The following is a 15666-nucleotide window of genomic DNA, read 5'->3' on the forward strand; positions in this document are numbered from 1 at the left end:
CTCTAAGATTCGATTGCACCTTCACTAAAAAGAGAAAATGCAAGAGAAAATTATTTTTACAAGTGATATGTGAACCTGGTTATTACTAGGGCGTTTTGGAAGTAAGATATAGCTGTAAAAATTTACCTACATCACCCAAAATGTTTAAGATCCTGAGAAGATAACGTTGCTGTGTGACGCAGAATTGCTACTATGTAAAACTACGTGTAATGTAAAGAAGATAACATCAGCAGGGCTGGGCATTCATAGTGCAGAACAAGCTCAGTATTTGAAGTGAGACTGGGTGTCTATGCAAGCCGGGGTTTCACAGTTAACCCCCCCCCCCCACCTCCTAATTCCAGTGTGATGGTGTTCCTGGGAGGAGCGTGTACAGACTGAGAGCAGAGAACTGCAAGAAGGATCCCGCCTCTCTGTGCACATCTGTATTCAGCTAGAGAAGACAATACAAGAAGTAAGGGGTACCCCAGTATTGAGGAGGGGAGAGTCAGGAGAGAAGCTGCCCCGAATCAAGGAGCGAGGAAACCCTTACCCCATCATAATCTGGATTTTGTATAGCTGTGAGTTGATTCCCTCTTGAAATCCCCTGTCTCAGTCCTGCATATACAAGTAACTGTCTCTTACTCCTATATCATTGCACTCTTTGTGCCTCCCCCAGTCTGTTATCTGAGTGGGTCTGTCTGATCTTTTTTGCCAAACTACTCAGACAGTCTCCTGCACTGCTAACTTCCCTTTAATGCCTATGTGCTACCCTCTTAGTATGTCTGCACTTACACTCAACCTGTTGCCTTTCACTTTGTATATGCTTTGATCTAATGGCCGTCATTTCTATCTTAGGGTGTCTTTTTTAAAAGGGCAAATTATCATCGGTTGCATAAACAAGTCTCAACCATGCAGCATTCACAACCAAGGTAAGAAAATATTACTGCTCAGTACTCTCTTATTAATATTCAGAAGTACCGCCATTCTCTGTATGGATGATTGTCAGCTCTTTGGGTTAAGTTATTAATTATCCATAATTAAATAAAGTCTGTGCATTAATATATAATTGAATTGTACACGGGATGAGTGCCGGTGAGCACAGATGTTCATGTGTTATTGACCCAGTTGGTTGTATTAGGATGGTGGACTATATGGTGGTGATACAGATGTGTGTAACATGTAATAATACTTAAGCCAGCTGACTCTACTTACACATCATTTTCCATACTAGTCTATTAGTTTGAGACTTGGTGTTCCCAGCTCGTCTAACTTTTACGCCATCCCTTTTAATTGTAAATAATGACCTCCTTTCAAAGCTTTGCCAACTCCAAGTTCCTCATCCATTATCTTAAATGCTTCTGCTGACAGTGTTAATAGGGGGATTTCCTCCAGACACCAATTAGGGTGGGAATTCAGGAGCCAAATATTGAATGTTTACTGGTCATGCTCTTGATTAGTGATTTTTAAGCAGATTGGAAGCTCAGATAAAAGTTCAGGACAATAGTATACTGCTAAGCTGGCTCATTTATATTCAACGCATGTAAAGGAATTTGATTGAAATAAGGGTCCTCATACCCAAAGAGTGTCTACAGTTGGATAAACTATGCTAAATTATGCATTCTTTTATGTGACACATACAGATATGTTATTTGTATCGAGATGCTATTGTTACTTTTTTGAGAAGTTGCTTAAAACAGCACTAGTGTGAAGCGTAGCTTTTCTCCCTAGAGACGTTGTACCATTACCTCATTTCTTTGGGGTTTTTCCTGTGGCTCTTGGTAATTGGAGAGGCTCTGAAAAATCTGCACATGCTCAGCAAATCTGAGTATATCTGGGAACGTAACATTTCCTGAAAATATTTTTGGCTAAGAACTTATGCTTTCCTGAGATGTCGTCCAAGACCATCCTAGCTGTGTGTTAGTTTGTGAATTTTATTTTTAGAAGTAGTTAAATTAAATAGGCAAATTCTTAAGGGAAGAATGTAGATAGACAGACAGACAGACAGACAGACAGATAGATATGAGATAAATAGATATGAGATAGATAGATAGATAGATAGATAGATAGATAGATAGATAGATAGATAGATAGATAGATAGATAGATAGATAGATAGATAGATAGATAGATATGAGATACATGATATACGATAGATAGATAGATAGATAGATAGATAGATAGATAGATAGATAGATAGATAGATAGATAGATAGATAGATAGATAGATAGATAGATAGATAGATAGATAGATAGATAGATAGATAGATATGAGATAGGTACATATGAGATAGATAGATAGATAGATAGATAGATAGATAGATAGATAGATAGATAGATAGATAGATAGATAGATAGATAGATAGATAGATAGATAGATAGATAGATATGAGATAGGTAGATAGATAGATATGAGATATATAGATATGAGATAGATAGATAGATAGATAGATAGATAGATAGATAGATAGATAGATAGATAGATAGATAGATAGATAGATAGATAGATAGATAGATAGATAGATATGAGATAGGTAGATATGAGATGATGATAGATAGATAGATAGATAGATAGATAGATAGATAGATAGATAGATAGATAGATAGATAGATAGATAGATAGATAGATAGATAGATAGATAGATAGGTAGATAGATAGATATGAGATACATGATATACTGTAGATAGATAGATAGATAGATAGATAGATAGATAGATAGATAGATAGATAGATAGATAGATAGATAGATAGATAGATATGAGATAGATAGATAGATAGATAGATAGATAGATAGATAGATAGATAGATAGATAGATAGATATTAGATAGATAGATAGATATTAGATAGATAGATAGATAGATATGAGATGATAGATAGATATGAGATAGATAGATAGATATGAGATAGGTAGATAGATAGATATGAGATACATGATATACTGTAGATAGATAGATAGATATGAGATAGATAGATATTAGATAGATAGATAGATAGATAGATTCTTTAAAATGGGTTATTTTCAAATGCAGTTCCTGGTAAAAAAACAAAAAACAGGAGTTGTGCTTTTGACACACGCGCACACACACACACACACACACACACACACACACACACACACACACACACACACTCCTTTAATCTGACTTCTGAAATTGTATTTGCCTCTCTCTTATTTCTGCCACAGAACATGATCTGGGGTCATAAGGTTGACATATACATTAAATAACTGTCCATTATTTCTTCGGGCTCCTCCATATGCATAATGTTTATTAAATTGGTGAGAGAGGAATAATAAACCTTCTTTCCCCGACATCTGCCATTAAGGGATGGTCGGGAGAGAACCATGCACATTCGATTGTAGGACGATTCTGTCGAAAACAGAGGGTTTGGCCGAATTTTATCTAATGTACCTGGGCAACTTTACAAGACCAGATTTGAGAATAAAGTGATTTTATTGTATTTTTCTGGTAATGTTGACAGATGACACTCACTAACTTATACAATGGAAGTCAAGACTATTGTTTGTCAAGAGTGGTAGCCGGGTTCTGGTGTAGAAAGTCAAAAGATCTGATTTATGTACTATGCTTTTTAGTACGGAGGGAGGGATTTACCACTGAACTTTTATAGTCTTACGGTTTTCTTTTTGATAGGAAAAATAAGAACAGTAAGATATATCTGTCTCACCTGTCTAAAATCTGTGCCGATTTCTATCATAAAAAAAAAAGAAAAAGAAAAAGTGTATAAGAATTGCAAAACATAAAAAGTATTGAGTGAACTTTACTGTAATTCTCAGCGATATGAAATGTAAATACCATGCGTAGTAGATAGAAATGGTGCATTGTATAAAGCAATTCTCATTCACTAGTACATTAAACTGCTGCTACAACTACTACCACTGGTAATACTAATAGAAATGTACAGTTTGAGCAAATAAAGTAAGCAACAGATGTCAAACATTAAACTGGTTATATTCTTTTGTCTAAGGTTTATCCACAATGACATAGTCATACACTTTAAATATGAAAAAAATGTCAGACATCTGGGGAAAAAAAGATTTCCAGACATGTTATTAATAATTTCAACAGAACCATCATTGGAGACAGATTTTAGCAGTGCACACAGTTGTCTTTCCATCTTAGACAGTATACATTTCACCTACATACAATTTCAACCACCAGAAGAAAAATATAAAGGGGTGACCTACCATTTTAGACAGACAAGCTCTGTTGCCATTGGAAGATTTGAGAGATAGAAGGTACTGTCACACAACTGGGGTGCTGTGTAGGTTCTGTATGGTGACATAGTGGGGGGATGTCAATGTACATGTATTCTCTGGATGCCAAGGCTGGCCTTGCGTGATTTTTACACCATGCCACATCATGACAATCATGTCCTGTTGTTTCAGTAAGACCACTCGTAAATTTTGATTTAATTAATTAGAGCTATTAATTACTACACTGGTCGTACTTTGTTATAAGCAACACCTTCAATTTGTTATATCATATCAAAATCCTGTGTCCATATCGCAAAAAGCAAAAGAAGAGCCTGGTAATTTGACATATTAATGTAATTTATGGTTATGATAAATATTTCTACTGCAAATTAATCACTTTCAACAGATCACTTCTGTGGATGACTTTGATGTGTAATGATCTGATTTGAAGGCACATTTACCCTTCATAACAGGCCGCGTGCCTTGGTAGTTCAGAACAATTTCCTGTTGGCTTTATGTGATCTTATTTCCCTACCACTCCATCTTTGTTACTTAACGAGATTCTCACATGATTTTTTTTTTTTATTAAGAGTCTAAAAATACTGTTAATAGTGATTTTAAAGTAATTTGCCGTTTTTCTAGCATCTAAAAATACCACTTTATCTTTTTTTTGCTTCCCTGTGTCCCCCTTGGTGCTGCCGTAAATCTGTGGTTCTTGAGCTCTGAGCAGAATCAGTCTCCTTCCCCCTTCTGGCAGCTGACATATAGTCCCTTCTGTCTTTAAATTAAAAAATTCTATTACATTTTTTTAAAATTAAATTAAATTCAAATATAAGGAAATAAAGCAATAAAGACTGAGTGGCCATGTACAAGGTTCATAAGTGCTATCAAAGTGCAGATTTTTACAATCCCAATAAGCTGAGAATAAGCCGTTTTCTCAGCTATACTGACATGCTACTGTAGAGGCTCTGCTCCTTCCCTGACAAGCAGGGAGGAAAGCTATTTCTATTGGCTACTCCGAAGTGAACAAAGGATCACTATGCAAGAAACCTGCCTGTGGGGATAATAACTTAGCATGGGTGTCCTCCAGCACTCAGCTCAGTAGGTGAACGTGCACATTGCTATATACTTTTAACACCTGGTGGTGACATACTATGTAAGTAAGTGTGGTAACGGTTTATTGGATCGGTTTTTCTAACAGCATGTAAATGGCAATCATTGTTAATTTTTTATGATCTATTCAATGAATATGATATTTAATGGTGGGACATCCTCATTAATATCAGTTAGCCTTGTAATCTACAGCCCTCTGGGTATTGATTAGTATGGTTGTAATGACGGGGGTAGGGAAACGGACAAGTGAGCCCTAATCTACCCGCCACTCTGTCCCTGCCTACTTGCAACGACCCGCCCTAGGCGACGGGGTACAACTGGGCGGCGGTCCCTACGCTCAGTAAGTGCACGAGACAAACAGACAAGGGAACACAAAGCAAAGGGAAAGGGGCAGTTGCCCATGGCAACACTGTGAGCAACAAGAGTGGTGAACGAGCCGAGTCAAACCAGGAGTGCACGAGGTACCAAACGCAGAGCAGGAGAGTAGTCAGTAAGCCAGGGTCAGTATGGAGCAGGATCAAATAGTTAGAAGCTGTAGCTGGGCCAGAAAACCACACGAGAAGAATCACAAGCAAAGGAGGAACAGGAAAGGCAGGTATAAATAGACAGAGGGCGGGAGCTAGCTCCGTCTGGCCAGGCTGCGATAGGCTCTCCCACTCCTAAGCCTGCCATCCTGAGTGGTGGAAGATGGAGTCAGTCTCAGAGACATAGACTCAGGTGCAGACTGATTACCTATGGGAGTATACACAGAAGTTGTGCCTGGCAGATCCTTTACAATGGTCAATGTATTAAAACCCTTAAACCTCAAATTTAACAAGAAATATTCTAGCAGTGAAAAAAATGTAGGTACCTTGTGTAATATCAGAAATCTAATTGATGTCTGGAAACTCTATGTTTGTCCCACTCGCTGTATATCTAGTTAAGCATGAGCCATATGTCCCCTTAGGTGACATGGTGACACACTTATTTCCTTTCATTTGCATAAGACTAAGCTTCAGCTGAAAAAAATATTACATTCCACTGTGTATGGTATACTAATAATAGTAGTGGTAGGGTACTACTGCCATCTAATACCCTCTAAAATAACTAGAATGAGTATGAGGGTCTACTGAACATAATTGGTATCTACATGCACTAGGTACCTTTCCCTGTCTACATCACTGATGCAACTGGCTTTTATGTGGTAATGCGGTATATAATTTGATAAAAACAGCTTCTCGGCAGTTCAAGATCAACTGACAGCTATTCCCCCCGAATCCCCTATTCAATGGGGAGAGGGAAATAAGTCTCTGTCAGACCCCTCTTATCTCTTGAGTGAACAAAGGATTAGTATGTGGAAATCCAACATACCGTTTCTTCTTTTCACCGACATCTGCCATCAGGAGTGGGTGGAGACATCCCCATATACATTAGATAGTCGGCCAGTCCTGCTGATATCAGCGGGTTTAGAAGAGCTTCCTCTAATGTCTATAGACACCCTTGTTTGGCCAAATGTGCACGTGCAGAGCCAGACTTCATAGACAGTAGATTGTTGGTAGACAAATATCTAATGTCTATGGACAGCTGCAAGGTGTGAAAGTCTTCTGACAATAGCTTGGTGTGATAATCCACTCAAAATACAATTCCTTGAAGGGTGGGATCTAGTATCAGCCTTGTGGATGAAGATTTCTCAAAGATGGGTTTGTATATAGGCATAAATGGTAAAAAGTCTAAGGCTACATTCAGACGAGCGTCGGCAAACTCGGACGTGAAAAATGGACGTGCGGGAAGCGTTGTCACGGATCCCCCAAAGAATAGAGTCTATAAAGGGCTGTGTGACACGCAGTAATATAAGACATGTCCTATTTTTTCACGGACCCTTCACACGCTCCGTTGAAACAATGGCCGTGTGAACGGCCCCATTAAAATACATGAGTCCATGTGACGGCCTTTGTTTTTAACGGCCGTCACACGGACGTGATACCCACTCGTCTGAATGAACCCTAAATCTGCTGCAACAGTTAAAATGTTTACATTGAATGACATGTATAGTAAATAACACCATATAGGCTAGGGCTACATGGTGACTTTGGCCGCAACACGGTTCGCACGGACAAAGATCGCTGTGACATGCTTAATCACAGGTAATGAAACTGAATGAAGTCGCTTTGCTAATCACCAGTTTCCGCGACACCTGTCGCAAGAAATCCAAACCCGCTGGACTTTTTGCAACTGTCGTGTCGCTGCAACTTGTGGGTCGCAAAGACTGTATTCACTTTCACTACCTGCGATGTTGGCAGTGCGACACAGCGATCTTCAGTTGTGCGACCTGTGATGCAGCCAAAGTCGCCATGTAGCTCTAGCCATACAGTAACACTTAAACAAAAGGAATATATGTCTTTAAAATGTAATGCACGTGTGAAACCAGCTTCTAATATATACTGATACTATGTCATATTAAAGTATTAAACTAGCCATACACTTTAGATAGCTGCCAGCTGAATGCTCATTCAGCCGATAGCTTTTCCTCCCAACTTCACCATAAGCATACAAATGTGCATGTTAAATTCAATATGGAGAGGGGACTAAGCCGCAGCTAGACACTTCTGGCAGCGGCTTATCTCCCACAGGTACAAAGGATAAGGCATGTTGAAATCCAACATACCCAAACTTTCTTTCCCCTGAAATCAACTGTTGGAGAAAGTCAGGGGACTGCCATATACATTGAATAGATGACTGATCCCACCTACATCGGCGGGTTTGGCTAAAATGTTTAGCATTTAAGGCATAGGTGCGACTGACCACAGGAGAAAAGTTTGGAAAAGGGCCCTTATTCCACTATAACCACCCTCAGCAGCTAATGATGGACAGTTGCTAAATAGTAGTCTTTTCTCCAGCCCTTAAATCTTCCCTTCTCTTCACTGACCTCTAATCGCCCTACATTTCGTCTGTCTTTAATGGGACTGAGCTGCAATAACAGGCAAAGCACCTGGACAAGAGTGGCGCTGTTTTGGGCAAAAAGCGGACCATTTTTCCTAATCTCTTACAGCCCCTTTACCTTCTTCTCATTCTTTCTTCCTTTAACTGTGATTGTGGCTCCCTCAGTTGCTGGGCCGATAAGCAGCTGCTACACTGGTAGTTATGCTCATGACTTAACCCCTTAGTGACATGCGCTGCAAATTTACAGCGCAGGGAGCCAGATCTTGTTGCCCAGTGATGTACATCTACAGTGCTGTGATCGAAAGGTTACAGTGTTTGTCTGTGTGACCCCCTGCGGGGAATGGGAGCTGGGATCGGCTGTGATGGACCCAGCGGCAAAGGCCGGAATTGGAGACTACTCTGATCCCGGCTGTTAACCCTTGTGATGCCTCAATCAACAGCGGAATCAGAAGGGAGGGGTATATCTATTGTATCTGATCGTCAGCGATGGCGATCACCAGGGCTGATGGTTTTAAGGGACAACCCTGGGCCCAACAAAAGCCAACAGGGCAGTTCTGAGGTATGCCCTAACAGCATTTCACATGCACAGGCAGTAATGCATTGGAATACATAGGTATTTAAATGCATTATAATGAAAAAAGTCCTTGTGGGCCAAAAAAAGAACTAAGTTTAAACAAATAATTTATTATAAAAAAAACACACATATGAAAAAAAAAAAACAATAAACAACTATTTTTAGTAAAAATAGTACATAAAAATACATATATAATATATACCCTTAACCCTTACAACGTATATAATAAATTGCAAACTTAATTTAAATCAAAAACACTGAAAAATCAATGGTGGAATAAATGTTTTGCACATCCTGCTTTAAAATAAAAATAAATATGAATTAAACGCTACATTTTATGTACCAAAAAATTATACAGAAATAAAAAATACCCAAAACGCAAAAATGTTAAATATTGCAGCCAGACCTCTCAGGGTCCATGCTACAGGTTGTGTGATAACTGTCCAAATGTTCATGTTCCCAGCCAAATAAAGGCTTTCGTATCCAGTACAGGGACAGGCAGCCTTGGCGTAAAGCTCTTACAAGAATATTAATATAATATTAAGAGCAACGTGTGCTTTAAGAACTCTTATGTCTCTGTATCCCTTCTTTCATTGCTAGAAAGTCACCATGATGTCTTAAATTACTATTAAGCTGTACACTAGGGAAAAAACAACTTGTCATCAGTTAAGCCATGTCATCCGCCATCTTAGTTTTTAATAAGATATTTCCGAAAAAGAAAAAAAACTTTTTTAAATTGTTATTTGTGGGAACTGGTTGAGTCTGATGTTTATCATGTATCATCTTTAGGGCTTATTTAGACGAACGTGTAATACGTCCGTGCACCGCGTGTGATTTTCACGCGCCCCGCACGGACCTATTTTAGTCTATGGGGCCGTGCAGACTGTCCGTGAGTTTCACGCAGTGTGAGTCCGCTGCGTAAAACTAACGACATGTCCGATATTTGTGCGTTGTTCGCGCATCACGCACCCATTGAAGTCAATGGGTGCGTGTAAATCACGCGCAGCACACGGAAGCACTTCTGTGTGACGTGCGTGATTCGCGCAACAGCAGTAAAAAGGACGAATGAAAACAGACAAGCACCACGTGCTTTTCTGTTTACAAACATACAACAGTGTCATAATGATGGCGGCTGCGCGAAAATCACGCAGCCTCGCATCATATTGTGATGACACACGGAGCTGTTAAGTACCTTTTGCGCGTGCATAACGCCGCGTTTTTTGCACGCGCAAAACGCACATGCTCATGTAAATCCAGCCTTAAGGCCAGGTCTTTAAGGCCCATGGGTCGGATACGCTGCGTAAAAACTGTGCAGCGTATCCGACCTGGAACCCGCAGCACATTCAGTCCGAAAAACCGCACCACATTTCCGCTGCGGAAAGAAGTGCTTAAAAAAAATAAGTTATGCTTAACCCCTCCCTCTCTTCTGTGCGTAGTCCGTCCTCCTAAGATGACGTTGCAGGCCATGTAACCGCTGCAGCCTGGGATTGGCTGCAGCAGTCACATGGGATGAAACGTCATCCCAGGAGGCCGGACTGGAGAAGAAGCAGGGAATTCTGGGTAAGTATAACGTTTTTATTCTTACTTGCTATTTTTGCGGCGGAATCTCTGCGATTCTGTAGCAAAAGTCGCAACACTAGACTTTCTGTTTCATGTTTTGTATCCCCACTAAATTCAAAGGGGAAAACCTGCAACAGAAAAGAAACGAAAACGCAGCATAAATTGACATACTGCAGATTTAATATCCGCACGAGGTCAATTTATGAACTTTTACACTGCAGGTTTTTTTCCGCAGCGTGGGCATGAGATTTTCTAAATCTCATTCACTTTGCTGCTACTGTAAATGTTTTGCGGAATTCTGTTTCAGCGTTTACACTACGTGGGAACCCGGCCTTAAGGCGTTGTCCCAACATCACAACCCCTGACCATATGTCCTATTAGGGCCTATGGATGACGGATAAGAAGCATGTCCTTCATTGTCACTCATTCATTTGAATAAGCAATGTAAAGTACCACTGTTCCCGTATTGAAATATGTGGCCATCTGTAGCTGATATCACTAGGGCAGCTTGCTTTTAAGAAAGATATTGTCCACTAGGGATAACCCCTTTTACTTTTAGGGTATGTTCACACACACTGTTTTCAGACGTAATTCAGGCATTTGACGCCTCAAATTACGCTTGAAAAAACGCCCCTAATACGCCTACAAACATCTGCCCATTGCTTGCAATGGGTTTTACGGTGTTCTGTTCCCACAAGGTGTTATTTTACGCGTCGGTGTCAAAATACGTCGTGTAAAAAGACGCCCGCGAAAAAGAAGTGCATGTCACTTCTTGGGACGTTTTTGGAGCCGTTTTTCATTGACTCCATTGAAAAACAGCTCCACTAACATCCGTAAAATACGCAGTGAAAAACGCGAGTTGCTACAAAAACGTCTGAAAATCAGGAGCTGTTTTCGCCTGAAAACAGCTCCGTATTTTGAGACGTATTTTGCTAAGCTGCGTGAACATACCCTAAGGGTATGTGCACACACACTAATTACGTCCGTAATTGACGGACGTATTTCGGCCGCAAGTACCGGACCGAACTCAGTGCAGGGAGCCGGGCTCCTAGCATCATACTTATGTACGATGCTAGGAGTCCCTGCCTCTCTGCAGGACCACTGTCCCGTACTGAAAACATGATTACAGTACGGGACAGTTGTCCTGCAGCGAGGCAGGGACTCCTAGCATCGTACATAAGTATGATGCTAGGAGCCCGGCTCCCTGCACTGTGTTCGGTCCGGTACTTGCGGCCGAAATACGTCAGTCCATTACGGACGTAATTAGTGTGTGTGCACATACCCTAACACAAATAAACCACTACAACAATTCTTTATGCCCGAGATGCATCATTTTCATTTTATAAAAAATAAAATAATAAAAATACATACCAAACTAAAAACAATAACGCAGGAGTTTACTTCAAAAGATAACTTTATTTACAATCCCTGTTGCCTTCCCAGCTGCGCCTTTGTGTTACAACATAATTCTTGGCCGCAGGACTGGATGTAGAGCTGTGGAGGTGAACTCATCCAGGTGCAAAGATTAGGGTTTGTAAACATGACTCATAGCAAAATCCTGGCGCCATATTCACTAGACATTTACAGCTCTCGTGGCTGCTTTTTATCTTTTCATGTATACAGTATTCTAGAAAAATACAGAAATATTGACAATAGATGGTTCACGGGGTTCCCTCATAAAATATTAGGCTATTGTTACACAGTGTTTGGTGTAACTTTGGTGAAACTGTTCCACTGAACGTACGCAACTGCTTGCTTAAGACCTTGGTAAAACCACGGACACCCCGTCGGAATGTCGACGGAACCCATTAAAGTCAATGGGTTCAATTAGCCGCCAGTGGTGGCCGTTGTGCAATGGAACCGTTGCTTCCGTTATTCCCTTGTTCTGCTCCTCTGACAGGGCAGAACAACGGAAAGTCACAACGCAGGTGTGAACATAGCCTAAACTGTCACATACGCTTGCCACTGAGTGTAATATGAAAAAAATACACCGCATAGACTTTCATAGTTGCCAGCATTCGAATTTTTATCCAGGGACACTTAGGGTGTGGCGTCTTTGGTGGATGTGTCTTATGGGGTGTGGCTTATCTGGTGGGTGTGGCTTTCCAAAATTTCTGCATACAAAAAAACCAACAAAACTTCTGTACTGGTTTGTCTGACAACTATTTTGGTAGCCAGTATCTCTCTCTGGTTTTCCGGTTGTTTACAGGCAGGTGATGTCTCCCTGTATCGCTAGGGCTTGGCGATATGTGCTGACCACTACTGGTAGTGTTAAAACCAACATAGATAGTGCCACACTCAGTGCCCCTTGTAGATGGCGCTCCACACTGCCCCAGCAGATATTGCCACATACTGCTCCCTGTAGATATTGCCAAACACTGCTCCCTGTAGATGATGCCACACACTGCTCCGTGTAGATATTGCCACACACTGCTCCCTGTAGATAATACCACACACGGCTCCCTGTAGATGATGCCACAGTGCCCCCTGTAGATTGTTACGCATGCCCCCTGTAGATAATACCGCAATGCCCTCTGTAGATAGTACCACGCAGCCCCCTGTAGATGCCATGCTGCCCCACTGTAGATGATGCCACACAACCCCCCTGTAGATGATGCCACACATACCCCCTGTAGATGATGCCACACAGACCCCATGTAGATGATGCTACACACCACCTTTGTAGATGATGCCACACACACCCCCTGTAGATGATGCCAAACACACCCCCTGTAGATGATGCCACACACACCCCCTGTAGATGATGTCACACCCCCCTGTAGATGATGCCACACACACCCCCTGTAGATGATGCCACACACCTCCCTGTAGATAGTGCCACATGCACCCCATGTAGATAGTGCCACATACCCCCCCTGTATATAGTAAACTGTATGCCACTATTGCACTGAACTATAAGAAAAGTTGTGAAACAAAGGGTGGTCTTACACGGTCTGACGTGGGCCGTGTAAACGAGTGCCGATCAATGAGACAGCTCATTGATCGGCACTTGTTTGCTCCTTTCACCGATCCCCATACATTTCTATCATGTTGGCAGCACGTCTCCCTGTTTACACAGGAAGATTTGTTGCCGACAGCGATAATAGTTTTGGCATTTAAAACGATACAATCAGCGGATGGATGAGCATTTTCTCGTTCATCGGCTGATCGTTGCCCTCCTTACAATGTGAACTCTGTGAACGCTCGTTTGGCCGGTATAAAAAGGCCCTAAAAGCAGTTGGTATCTGTTCTACAGATCTGTTCTTTTTTTCAAAGAGGAAGTAAAGTTTATTTTTGTCTTTTCCTTCTTCAGACAGATACAAACGTATGCAAATGCATACCCATTAATTTGGATCCATCTGCCATTCACTTCAATAAAAAAATAAAAAAACTATAGTTTAACGTAAACATTTCTTATTTAAAAAAAAGACCTTCACACTATCGGAGAACTGTATGAAGGAAACAATTATGTCCTGTATTCCTCCGCTATGTAGTCATAATTCTGCATGTGTGGCGCTATGTAGTCATCATTCTGCATGTGTGGCATAGATATATTTTGGACACGATTTCACACCTGATAGGAATTTTCTTCAGTATTTCACTTGAATCTTATTGCATTGCCTTGTGTGGTCCCTAAGCCTAATAGTAAAATGAATGTATCATATAGTGAGTGATATGACATCATAACAGAGCGTTTCCACCTAAAACATATATACAGTACATGGAATGATAGGATTGAAATAGAGCCAAAGAAATGTAAAAATACAGAAAAGGTCTCTTGAGAAACCCAGTACGCCCTCTTGTGGCAGTTACCAAGTATTGGAATTATGACATTACAAAATGTGATGTAACTCAAATATTACTTGTTGATGTTAAAATGATGGTAATAATATGAGTAAACAAGTTTGTCAATGAGTTGTACTGTAGTGTATGGGAATAATTACACTACTTAAGACTCCTTTCACACTAGCGTTAAGCTCCGCTTAGCTCTCTTCTGCCAGAGGAAGAAATGAACGAGAGTCCAAACGGAAAGCATCGCTTCCGTTAGATTTACCATTGATTTCCATGGTAATTCTTTTGTTTCAGATGCATTATGTTTGCCCCTGTTCGCTAGGTTTCAGTTTTTTTTCACAGAAGCAAAAATTCTGCAAACTGCAACTGGGAACTGCATGTCTAGAATAGATGATCAAGAGGGAAAGGAAAGAAGTGAGTCCTGCACTGTTTCCTATGAAATCTGCTACAACCACAACTGTGACTGTTGAAAATTGACAGTCTTCAGTAAAGGTAAAAGTGTTATTGCACTACGCCATCAAGGGCACCCCAACATACACCAGGCTGGGAGACAAATATCCTAGGGTGTGCCCCGGGGGACTACTACTACTACCACCATCCTATAGTGCACCAGCTCTTCACTGTGCCAGCCCTGGGAGTGAGAGAAGATTTGTGAGACGACCCTAGCCACTGTGAACACCGCATTTTACTACTACCACTACTACTCCCATCCTCTCCACGCTTCCTTCTGGGTTGCTGCAGTACCCGGCGTCTAAGGAAACATTTAGGGTATGTTCACACGCTAAGCCAAAAACGTCTGAAAATACGGAGCTGTTTTCAAGGGAAAACAGCACCTGATTTTCAGACGTTTAGGGTATGTTCACACGGCCAAATTTCAGACGTATACGAGGCGTATTTTGCCTCGTTTTACGTCTGGAAATACGTCTCAAATACGTCGTCAAACATCTGCCCATTACTTTCTATGGGTGTAACGCTGTATTGTCCACACGACGCGTAATTTTACGCGTCGTACGGCAATTACGACGCGTAAAATTACGCCTCGTAATAAGAAGTGCAGGACACTTCTTTGGACGTTTTTGGAGCTGTTTTCTCATAGACTCCAATGAAAACAGCTCCAAAAACGGACGTAAAAAACGCCGCGAAAACGGCGTGAAAACGCCGCGAGAAATGCGAGTTGGTAAAAAAACGTCTGAAAAGCAGGGTCTGTTTTCCCTTGAAAACAGCTCTGGATTTTCAGACGTTTTTGTTGACTACGTGTGAACATACCCTTATTGAGCAACTCACGTTTTTCGCTGCGTTTTTCGCGCCGTTTTCGTGCCGTTTTTTTGGCCGTTTTTGGAGCTGTTTTCAATAGAGTCTATGAGAAAACGGCTCCAAAAACGTCCCAAGAAGTGTCCTGCACTTCTTTTGACGAGGCTGTAATTTTACGCGTCGTCTTTTGACAGCTGTCAAACGACGATGCGTAAATAACAGGTCGTCTGCACAGTACGTCGGCAAACCCATTCAAATGAATGGGCA

At 41.0% G+C, this 15666-nt stretch overlaps 1 protein-coding gene across 1 annotated transcript in view; it reads left to right on the plus strand.

Moving 5' to 3' along the window:
• The first annotated feature begins 370 nt into the window (after positions 1–370).
• The window catches only part of PALD1 (phosphatase domain containing paladin 1), a 209491-nt gene continuing 194195 nt past the window's right edge, over positions 371–15666 (plus strand). The window contains exons 1-2 of the mRNA XM_075841572.1: positions 371–557; positions 835–908. Of these exons, the coding sequence (XP_075697687.1) occupies positions 889–908 (20 nt within the window). The 5' untranslated portion in view covers positions 371–557; positions 835–888. The remainder of the gene's footprint in view (positions 558–834; positions 909–15666) is intronic.

This window comes from Rhinoderma darwinii, chromosome 11 (genome assembly GCF_050947455.1).
Source record: "Rhinoderma darwinii isolate aRhiDar2 chromosome 11, aRhiDar2.hap1, whole genome shotgun sequence".
NCBI lineage: Eukaryota > Metazoa > Chordata > Amphibia > Anura > Rhinodermatidae > Rhinoderma > Rhinoderma darwinii.